The sequence below is a fragment of the Pongo abelii genome, chromosome 3 (genome assembly GCF_028885655.2).
Source record: "Pongo abelii isolate AG06213 chromosome 3, NHGRI_mPonAbe1-v2.0_pri, whole genome shotgun sequence".
Lineage (NCBI taxonomy): Eukaryota > Metazoa > Chordata > Mammalia > Primates > Hominidae > Pongo > Pongo abelii.
Genome location: NC_071988.2, coordinates 135,289,396 through 135,301,563, shown reverse-complemented (window position 1 = coordinate 135,301,563; position 12,168 = coordinate 135,289,396). Strand labels below are relative to the sequence as shown.

Below are 12,168 nucleotides of genomic sequence, written 5' to 3'. Positions count from 1 at the left end.
AATTTCAAATGTTAGGTTTTACTAAAAGTCATTTCAGCATAAAAGCCTTTTATATTCTTGAGATAGCTTTATCGCATACTCCAAATTAAATTATGTATTTAGTGTTGAGTTGGTTAAAAATCCCTATCAGCCCCACAAAATTAGAAAAGTTTTCTCACATTTACCAGTCGTCATAATAGCGATGAATCTGATGGCAGTGAGCAACAATAGCCTGAAGAAGTCTGGTACTTGATTAAAACTTACTCGCCAACACTCTAATTTCTTGTAGATTTAACCTAATTTCTTCCAAGTTCTGGTTATGGGTCTTTGCTAATTTGCATGGCTGGCTTAATTAATAAATTAGATACTGGTTTAGGCTGTGTTTACACAAGGTCAAAACAACCAACAGAATTGACTAATTCAGTGGGAAAAATTTAGCCAATTTGATTTTTAAAGCATGACATTACTTGTTTATTAACATATAAACAAAATGAATTTGATTGACTGAATTTTTAGATTTTCAGACAATTGTTTTGGCATTTGTAGAGTCCATTGTTTCCCAACTTTTTTCAGTCTGAGACACACCTCTAAATTTGCTGGGTTTTGTCCCCAAACCACTCTCCCATATACATTCTAACCCAATATATTTATCGTGTTTGGGGTTGTATATCCTTAACTGTATATATTAATCAGTCTTCTTTTCCTGACCATCTTCATTTCTTAAAATCCACAAAGGCGATTCATGGAAATTGAAGACTGTTCCCTGGTGCTTATTTTCAAAGTACTACTAATGTGTCTTGATGCATTGGTTGGGAAACAGTGGTATAGACACAGCCTTATTCCAAGACTGAGTTATCAGCCCTTGCATAATGATAAGTACCCAAGAAAATAAAAATATATCTTTCTCATAGTACTCTGAGATGGAAAAATAAATATATAAGTAATGCTCTGAATCACACTTTGAAGAAATGTAAATTATGTTTTAAAAGCTGGCTTATAAAGAAAAAAAAGCTGACTATAACATTTGGCAAATAGTAGTATACTCTTTCTGCCTTTAAGAATAAACAGATTCTTAAAGACAGCAATTTTAATACATAATTCAGAGTAAGTCTCCAAAATTTGTACCAAAATTGTTTGGAAACATTGAGGAATCAAAATCACTACATTTGGGTCCAAACTCTTGAAGTTAACTAGGATTTAATTTGCACAGTTTCATTTGCCAAATGTGTGTAGATTGGTCCAACTCTTGTTATTATTTTGCCAAGTTTCCTTCTGCTGAAAATGTCTGCTGTGTTAGGCTTCTAAGTCAATGTCCATAGCCAAGTCTGAATCCTGAGCAGTCCTTGGAAACATGTGAGCAGGTCAAGACAGGTGCTCTCATTCATTTGATCCCTCCCCAAGTGTATTCTCTCTTCTACCCAGTATCTCTCTAGGACAGTTATGCATCTGTCTGAAGCCTGCACACATGATAATATTTAATCATTTTCTAACTGTATTTTCCCTGGGATTTAGGAATGGCAGTCTCCAGGAAAGATGACAGTGCATGAATTTTTTTCCCCCTAATCCTGTAAAATGTTGTTAGTTTTGAATAGTCGCTTAAAATAGGTTCTCACTTCAGTCTCTTTTTTTTTCTTTCTAAATAAAGCCTGAGAATTTGCTTTTAGCTAGCAAATCCAAGGGAGCAGCTGTGAAATTGGCAGACTTTGGCTTAGCCATAGAAGTTCAAGGGGACCAGCAGGCGTGGTTTGGTGAGTAGGGCCCCCCTCCTTCATGCTACCTATAGTCTTCTGGCTTCTGACTTCTGGCTCCTAATCCCACTTCCTAGTGAAAATAAAATGGAAAATTTCATCCTAATAACAATTTGTCTAATTTTTAGATATTGTACCTTTATAAGCATTTAATTTTGTTGACATAAAAGGGTATACAATCTAGAAATAATTTAAGGGAAAATATTAATGGGAGAACAAAAAGACATACACTTTTTTTCTCAAAGGATGATTGAGAAAGTACATTATTTAGTAAGCATTAATTAGAGGATTACAACATTCAAGGAGTACTTTTTTTATTTGAAAGAAAGTTGACTGTTTGCATACAACCTCATATGATGCCAAAAACTGCTGTGTAAATAGTAGATGCTCAAGAAACACAGGATATTTCACATATAATACTTTATGATTTATGATTTAAAGATTGTTTAAAAATTATGAAGCATATATTTCTGTGTATATTTCACCTTAGTTATTTTATATGTCTTCAACATGCCAGTTTCCTCTCAAAAATTCTGATAATTTAGAAATTTTTATATGATGAAATTTCTGCTTCTTTACAATTAAGGAAGAAATTAACTCTAAATAAATTTAAATTATAGTATTTCTAACCAAACTTATGTTTTGTTTCAATATTCAGCCTGAATAAATTATTTACTCATTAATTTTCATATGCCTCTCTCTGCCATTTTCCAATATCCAACCCACTTCTCATGTAGAATTCCAAAAATATAACCTCTCCCCAAGCCTGTCTTGTCTTCTGACTTTCGGTGTGTTGAAGTTAGATAATTTTTTTTAATGCCCTTCATTTTTGATTTATTTCCCTCTGAGCAACAACAATAAATAGAGGACTAAAAACATACTATTTCTTTGTTTTATATGCAAATGCTTTTCTGTATCCCTAATGTACACATCTCCCAAGATGTACATATGGCTCCCAGGATTCACCACATCTCCCTTTTCTGCCCCAGCTGTTACTGGGAGTGGAGGGTGTGCCAAGCCTCCCTGGCAGCCTAATGCAGGACCTCAGTTCCTGCTTCCTGTCCTTTTTCAGTAGTACCTGACAGTTATTCTTGTTTGAAGTCTCTCCCATGTTTAATATTACCTTTTACATTGTCTTTTTACCCTCCAATCCCAGATGAATTTAATACCTCCAAACTTGTCATTCTGTTTATAATATTTTAACTTTTTAATAAGCTTTTACCCATTAACTGCAAACTGAAAGAAGGTAGGACCTAGATTAGGTCTGTAAATTAGAGATTCAGATGATCTCTGTATCCTGGAAAAGAGTACAATTAACACAGAAAGAATATATTGTAACAGGAGTTAAGGGTTGAACAGGAAGTAGTGGGGCTATCACAGAGATGGGCAAAGCAAATACTAGAGATACATAAATTAAGTAGGAAGTCCTGATCCTGGAGGAGCTGAGGCTTTTGTATCTATAACTATTTACCATTCAGGGTGGAAGTGTCTTAACACAGGAATGGATGAGGTGCTGTGGGAACACAAGACAGGAAGTACAAAAACCTGCCTCTGGAGAGAGGTTCAATAATTGCCTTAACACCTATGGTTGCCTAAAAGATTAATGGGACTTTGTTCACTGTCCTGCAAGGAGATTAAGGCACTCCAGACAGAGGGATCTGCACATGGAAAGGCTCAGAGGCATGAAACTATTTTTTCTATTACAGTAAAACAAGAAGTTTGATAAAGCTAAAGTATACTCGAGTGAGTAGTAGTTAATAAGGCAGGAAATGATTTTATGTTTTTTTGAAGGGTTTGGATTTCACCTTAGAGATTTTGGGATCTGGTGAAACATTTTTAGAAGAGAGGGACATAACTAGGTGTATGTTGTTTAATAATGATTCCAGTAGAAGTATAGAAGATGATTTAAGAATAGTTAATCTGAAAGCAAGGACCCAGTTAGACTAAAACAATCGTTCAAATTATGCATTATGATAGTGTTGACTAGGGAGGCTGTAGGAGCAAGCAAGTTCCAAATAACATACAGATCAGACAGGAAATATGAACTCTAAGGGAATCTGTTTAGGAAACATGAAAGTCCCAGACACTGAGTTCGAACACAGGACTCGAGTCCTGTGTAGAGCAAAGCAGGACCCGAGTCCTGTGTAGAGCAAAGCAGGACCCCACTTCATGAGAGACTTGGGGTATGAGGCAGGATACAAAAATGGGAACTTAGGCCCAGGGATATAATTGCCAGAAATTGGTAAAGGTGATGATAGGATATCAGGAATAAGACAAGCTTTTGTTATCAGGTCTGAGGCTCAAATTAACATCAGCAGCTATGTTTGATGATTACAAGAATGTTGGAATCAAGCTCCTTAAATCTCTTGTTTTTGAGCTTAATGTTTTATCTCCTCTGCTATGACACATATAGTTTGAGAACAGGGCTATGTATAGTGGAAAAAATTTTACTTTTTGAATCAGAATATATCAATTTATATCTTGGCTCTGATTCTTAACAGCTGTATGATATTGAGCAAGTCACTTTAAATCTGTGAGGTCACTATCCTCTTTGTAAATGGGATAATAAACACTTCTTCACAGGACTGTTATTAGATTGAGTGAAATAGTCCATAGAAACTTGAGTGAGCTATAAAGGATGTTCAATAAGTTTTCAAAATTGTCTTGGTGTGAAACAATGACATAGTTCTTTGCATATTCAGTGAAAGTTGTTTAGTGTATCAGTGAGTAGAAGACTGAATATCAGGTCAGTAAAAGCAATAGCATCCAAATAGAAGTACGTAGATTTTCAAATTGTTATTGATTTCTAAAAACAAGCTGGTCCCAAAGAAGCAGTGACAGCTCAGCAATAAAATTTCCACTTCGTCGGCATGGTGCTATCAGCAATTAAGTTATTGTTAAGGTACCTGTTAGAGTAATAACTTTTAAAAGAAGCAACATCTTAAGTTCTAAGGAAATTCAGTATTTCAGAAGTATAGAAAAACAGTGTCTAAACTTGGGAGAATATACTTCTTTTTTCTCTTTCTTTTTCTTTTCTCAAGTTCAAGCAAGTCTTCATGGTAATCTGAGGAAAAAGGAGACATGTGGTGTTCTACGTTTCTTTCAGATGAGCTGCCAGATATATTTTAAGTATTAGGAGTAAAGGCATGTTTTAATAATGAATGGCCTGTTTTGATGTTTATTCATTATGATCTGCCATTATAGTCCCATATATTTTTACTGATTAATTTTATCTTTCAAAATGTAATATCAGTGTTTATGGAGGAAAAGCTTTGTTATTTTAATTTTGATAAAGAGCAGGACTCTTTCTTCATTATGTGAAATACCAGAGCTTCAGGCTTTTACATAATTTTATTTTAATAAATACACAAGGTCCATTACAGATTAGAAAAAAAAATAGTATGTATACAAAACAACATAATAGATAATACAAAGCATTATGGAAGCTGTTTATTGTGTTTTTTTTAATTATCATTTTTCAAGTCCAAACTTGTTTGTTTTTTCCCATATTTACTTTTCATTTTCTAGTCTGGTCTATTGGAATACTAGCCAAAAATGGTAGAAGTAAACACCCTGTCACTATACTTGATAAGATGGCTAGAAAATTTACCAAAAAGAAATATTCAAATATATTCTGTTTCTCTTATGGAACTGGACATGTTATTTGCAATACATTTCTAGCATTTTGTTGCTGCTAGAAAAAAAAAAGATAACTACCAAGATCTTGGTTCATGGAAGAATTACTTTGCTTGGTTGCTGTTATGTCTCTTTTTTATGATATTAAGGTTCTTTTTATGCCAATATGTTACAATAGATACATTTCCAACAGTCTGTAATTCTCTTTTCTCTTTGTGTTATCTATTTTGATTTTCTTATTGGTTTTTCAAAGTAAGAAACATGCTATCCCTAAAAAAGGCAAGCTCTCATTACTTTTTCTGTTGATGGCATGTAGTATGATAATCCTAGATTCTTGCAAGTTTAATTTCCCACAAGGAAGGTCTTATCTATTATAACCCCCATATGTCTGTATTTATGAGGTCACATTGTACAGTACATTGTTTCCTAACATCCATGCATTTAGATATATGCTTCAGTATTCTTGGGGTAAGGACCCCATTGACTGCTCAAATGATGGTTGTAACTAAATAAGAATGAGCATGCTGGTGTTCTCTTAGAATTTTAGTCTCCAGAAGAGGTTTGTAATAATTTACATTTTAAATGATCTTTTCATTTCTTACTCACATAGTAACTTACTTCCCTATCTTAGGGAAGCTTAGGAGAGGTATTGTTAACATTTCCCACTTTTGGCCATGTATTCTAAGTTACTGAAATCATACATTATTAAAATTTACTGATTTAGACAGAAGAGTACAGATTGTATATAAAAGAGTCATTGAAATTCAGGGTGAGAAGGGATCACTGAGAACTGTAGGTAACTAAGAGAGCTCTAAGATGGAAATAACTTAGAGCCACTCTCTGTTAGAAAACAGGTAGAGAAAAAATATTGAGGATTCAAGAAACAGAAAAAGTAGTATCAAGGGTGACAATGAGAAGACCATTTTTAAAACACCTTAAAGAGGTTACTCAGATCAAGGGCTCAGAAGGAGAATGAAATCATGTTGATTGAATGAAGGGTAGCCAGATGATGAAGGATCTGAAAGTGCACGCTAAGGACATTGGATTTAATCTGGACATTAGCATCAATTTCTCATTGGAGTCTCATTGCCTGTCAACTCTAGAGGAGTTGGTGAAGGATGGTGAGAGTGGAGGGGACAGAAGCGCTGGCAAACTGTTTAAAACAATTGTGTCCATCTCTACCTTGGAATTCACAGAGTGCATATCACTCCTTGAGGAAATCTTCAAGCTTTAGGCAGTGGAACCACCATTATTGCTCAGTAATTCTCTGTACCTCACAACTACCAACCAAATATTTATTTCAAGTCAAGTTTGAGGTACAGGTGGATTACCCAGGGCCCATTTGAAGCTTAAATTACAACATACAGGTCTTTTCTTGGAATCCCTTCTCATTGTCTATCCAATCTTCCCCCAAAACAAACAGAAAAAGAAGAACGGTAATAGAAAAGAAAAAAGATTGAGTGCAAAGTTTTTTTCCTCATTTTCTTTTTTGTTCAGAGAAGTAACTGTGTTGTATATATTGTCTTTTAATACCTCTTTGCATGTTGTTTGTACTTAATAAGTATAAATTTGTCACAGAAATGAGGGGGAAAAAGTTTCTTTCTTGGACACTTTGCATGTCAATAAGTATACGGTGTGTTTCATCAGTGATCTGTGGTTGGAGAAATTCCATTATATATACTTTTAAAAAGATTTTGTTTAGTTTATTTGTGCTTTTAAAGAAAACTTTCAAATGAGGATAGTTATTTTTAGTATGTTTCAAGTAAACATTTTTATTTAAAAAATTGTTATTTTCAGAAATAAATATTTTACTCTAGATTCTAGCTATAAATTGTTTCTAAGTGTAACTTATTGAATTCTGTACCAATGTGTATAATATGAAGTTTTCTTTCCCCATCTAGTTTTTCTTACCACATCCCTTCTTAAGTCGAATGTCTAGTTAATACTTGTTCAATAGTGATTCATCTGAATATTCCTGCGTCTTCTCTTTAGTTGCCAGTTACAAGTACATACTGATTATTTAATAGTACACAGTGAGCTCTGTGATATATTTTGGACTTATATCTTCTCCTGGTGAGTTTTTCTCCATATTTCTTTTCAGGTGTAGTTTTAACTCCCATATACATAAAGGACAATAAGAATTGCTAACCAAAAGTGGCCGTAAGTGTACACAGTGACTTTGCAGCATAGTAGATTGGCCTTCATATCTGGAAAAAAAGATGTATTTTTTTCAAATGAGTTACATGCAGGTCATACTAGTGTTGATATTTCTATAAAGAGAAAGTCTACACTATTTATTGCTCTGAGAACCTTGTTGTATTTTGAAAAACATAATCAGATAAAGAAACCCCAGAAATTTTTCTTTCTTAGTTTCCTATTTCATATTGTTTTGTCAAATCAACTGTGACTCATTAACATCTCTTTTCCCTAGGTTTTGCTGGCACACCTGGATATCTTTCTCCAGAAGTTTTACGTAAAGATCCTTATGGAAAGCCAGTGGATATGTGGGCATGTGGTAAGCAATTATATTTTGAAGCAAATTTTGTGATATGCTAGTGTCTTAGTCCATTTGGTCTGCTATAACAATCTGTCATAGACCAAGTGGGTTAAATAACAAAAATGTATTTCTTATTTATTTATTTGTTTTGATACGGAGTCTTGCTCTGTCGCCCAGGCTGGAGTGCAGTGGTACAATCCCGGCTCACTGCAACCTCTGCCTCCCAGGTTTAAGCAATTCTCCTGCCTCAGCCTCCTGAGTTGCTGGGATTACAGGCGTGCGCAACCATGCATGGCTAATTTCTGTATTTTTAGTAGAGACAGGGTTTCGCCATGATGGCCAGGCTGGTCTTGAACTCCTGCCTCAAGTGATCCACCTGCCTCAGCCTCTCAAAGTGCTGGGATTACAGGTGTGAGCCAGCATGCCTGGCCACAAAAATTTACTTCTCACAATTGTGAAGGCTGGGAAATTCAAAATCAAGGTGCCAGCAGATTCGGTGTCTGGTGAGGGCCTGCTTTTAGTTTTGTAGAGAGTTATCCTCTCTTTGTGTCTTCACATGGCAGGAAGGGAGAGGGGGCTCCCAGGGCCTCTGTCTGTTATAAGAGCATTAATCCCATTCATGAGGCCTCCATCCTACCAAAGACCTCACTTTCCTTCCTTCCATCATATTAGGAGTTAGGATTTTAACACATGCATTTTATGAGGGACACAAACATTGTCTATAACAACCACAATTTTTATAATTTAAAATACAAGTTGAACATCCCTAATCAAAAAATCTGAAATTTAAAATGCTTCCAAAATCCAAAATGTTTTGAGTGCCGACGTGATTGCCGCATGTGGAAAATTCTGCACCTGACCTCATGTGATGGGTTGCAGTCAGACACAGTCCAAACTTTATCTTATGCTAAAAATTAGTTAAAATATTTCATAAAATTACCTTCAGGCTATGTGTTTAGATGTATATAAAACATAAATGAATTTCATGTTTAGACGTGGGTCTCATCCCCAAGATACCTCATTATGTATGTATAAATACTACAAAATCTGAAAAAATCCAAAATCTGAAACATTTCTGGTCCTTGGCATTTTGGATAAGGGATACTCACCCTGTAGTATCTTTTAAATTTGAAGTTGATATTCTCTAGTGATCAACTTAGAGTAGAAGTTCCCAAACCTCAGTCTACAACAAGATTACATGGACAGCTGTTTAAAGGACAGATTGCTGTGTTTCTGATTCAGTATATCTAGGATAGAAACTTTTACCTTTTTAACAAACTCTCAGGTGATGCTAATGCTGCTGTTTTCTGGAACACTTTGATAACAGGGATGTGGAGCATTGCTCCTAGTGGTTATGTATTTATGCTGCTATCGTCTCAATGGATCCAACCAGTCCTTCCAATAAATATTATGTTTGCGCATGATACTTGGCAGAGTTTAAGAGTGAACTAGTAAATATTGGAAAATAATGAAATTGACCATCCTGTGGGGACAAAAGTCTGATTTGGGCCTCTATCAACCAACTCAAATCAAAAACAGTATCCTATGCAGGCCCAAAGACATATAATGGGGAGGATTTTCACCCACAGTTTTTATAATGGAATTTTTATGTTTCAGCATATACTTTGAATACATGAAAGACTGAAAGAATACTGCAACATTACCCTACTAAGATTATCAACATAATCACCTAAATTCCTGATACTATGTCATTGCTACCAGCCTACAAGTAGATACCTAACTATCATAGTTTGGCTTTAGTGTGCTGCAGACAGATTTCAGTGCCTTTGGTATTTGTCAGCAAGCTTGGAAAAAGTTGATTTAAAAAACTTTACTTGAGTCTGAAAATAATTTTTTAGACTTGTTTTAGTTTTAAAAAGTTAATAAATTCATCATCACTACTTTATAGTGATAGGCTATTCCTCACTATATTTCTTGTCAGCTTTACCTCTTTGGTAACAACTTGATGTTTGATCTTAAACTGATTGAATCTTGGGCTTTCAGAGTTACCTCCATGCCTGGGAAGTCAGTGGTAAAATAGGGCACTATATTTATAGTCTCAACCCCTGAGGTTCAGTCTTTACTTTTTACCTACTAACACAGTCTCTTTAATATATCTGAGTTGGTTTCTTTACCTGTAAAATAGGAATATGTTACCCTCATTGAATTGTAGGAGGGTCAAATGCAGTGCACTTTAAAGGAAGACAATTGACAATTGCTACTTAATTAATGGAAAAGTTCTTAGGAATGCCCCAAGCTCTGTCTTCCTGCTACCTACCTGAGAGTATCTTCTAAGCATGAACTCTAAGGCATGAGCTCTAAAATGCCTTGAATTAGAGCATTGTCACAAAATATCTTCGTTCCAATCTTAAATGTTAATGGAAGATATCTCAGATATTTTCCTTGCAATAAATCAGCTCCCAGCATACATAGATCTGTTTCTGCTGATGAATATAAAAAGCAACAGAGTGGCCTGAGACTCAGGCAGACACAGACAGGTTTTGTGAAGGATACAATCATATTTTTTAAAGTATTTTAAAAACATGATAAAGCTATATTTTTGTAAAGATAGGGGATTGTAGCTAAAACGCTGCATTTGGACCTTGAACACTAGAGGGATAGTGTGACATACAATAATCAGTAACCAAGGGAAGCAGGACTCAGCATAAGGGACATTTCATACTTTCCTTGCCTACTTCATTGAAGGCCTTTTCCAGCCTCTTCTGCCTTTGTGTTTATCTTTCCTTGTTTTCCTAGTTTCCTTCCTATTTTCTACTTTTTTTTCTTCATCCCTCCTGTTTACTTCATAGGTAGGAGGCAGACGTATAGTGGTTAAGAGAACACACTTAGCTTCTCAGTTCACTTGCTGTATGACATGACACAAATTCTTTAGTCTCTATGTCTCAGTTCCCTCTTAGAAATGGAGATCATCAAAGTTCTTGCCTCATGGGACTGCAGAGAGGATTTTTTTAATACAGTAAGTGATAGTTATCATTGCTATTATTATACAAAGCCTTTATTTATAAATGAAGTTTCTGGATAACTGATACATGCATTATAGTGGACTTAAAAAACAAAGTGTATCATATAACTCAGCATTATTGGCGTGATTATCGGTAGAATGCCCTCATCTGATGACCTGAATACCAAATTCTCTCTCTCCCTCTCTCTGCTTTCTTTCTTTACTTTTAAATTATTTTCCCTTGTTTTATTTTGTAAAAGGTGTTATTATGGACAGATTTCACAGCTTCTGAATCATATTTTACTCTGCCAAAGAATTTAAATAAATTATTCATTTGTTCTTATATCGAAAACATTTTTTCGTGTTTCAAATATGTCACCATAAAAAATGATAGACAAGTGAGGTGACAGATAGGTGAGTTAGCTCTATTTAATTATGCCACATTGTGTATCTGTAAATATCAAAACATCATATTATACCCCATAAATGTATTCAATCATAATTTGTCAATGCAAAAAAATTAAGAATTTTTTGAAAATTTAAAACCTTTTTTTATAATGTATAAGTTTTATTGGTGTTGAAGAATATCAGATCCACTAAAAAGAAACCCAGAAAGCTAATAGTTTATGCTAGGGATTCTTCTCTGGCTGTGCAGAAAAATCAATGATGAAGCATATACAGGCAAACCTCAGAGATATTATGGGTTTAATTTCTGGTCTCACAATGGAACAAATATCAAAATAAAGTGAGTCACACAAATTGTTTGGTTTCCCAGTACATACAGAAGTTATGTTTACACTGTACTATAGTCTATTAAGTATACGATAGCATTATGTCTAAATGTACCTACCTTACTTAAAAAATACTTTAAAATAGCCAGGCCCAGTAACTCACACCTGTAATCTTTGCATTATGGGAGGCCAACGCAGGAGGATCTTGAGTCCAAGAGTTCAAGACCAGCCTGGGCAACATAGGATGACCCATCTCTACAAAAAGAAAAAAGAAAAAAAAAACTGTATTGCTAAAATATCATCATCATCATCTGAGCCTTCAGCAAGTTGCAATATTTTTGCTGGTGAAGGGTCTTGCCTCAGTGTTGATGGCTGTTGACTTATCAGGAAAGTTGTTGCTAAAGGTTGGGGAAGCTGTGATAATTTCTGAAAATAAGACAGCAATGAAGTTTGCCACATCAGTTAACTCTTCCTTTCACGAAATATTGCAGTACTCACCAAAATGTGACACAGAGACATGAAGTGAACGCAAGTTGTTAGGAAAATGGCACCACAACTTTCTCAGTGCAGGGTTACCATAAACCTTCAGTGTGTAAAAAATGCAATATCTGCAGA

At 34.9% G+C, this 12,168-nt stretch overlaps 1 protein-coding gene across 16 annotated transcripts in view; it reads left to right on the top strand.

The window, feature by feature from the left end:
- CAMK2D (calcium/calmodulin dependent protein kinase II delta) overlaps positions 1–12,168 on the top strand; it is a 314,208-nt gene that overhangs the window by 233,533 nt on the left and 68,507 nt on the right. For all 16 annotated transcript variants that reach the window (XM_024245828.3, XM_024245829.3, XM_054554383.2 and 13 more), the window contains 2 exons: positions 1,625–1,727; positions 7,795–7,878. In XM_024245828.3, coding sequence (XP_024101596.1) covers positions 1,625–1,727; positions 7,795–7,878 — 187 coding nt within the window. The remainder of the gene's footprint in view (positions 1–1,624; positions 1,728–7,794; positions 7,879–12,168) is intronic.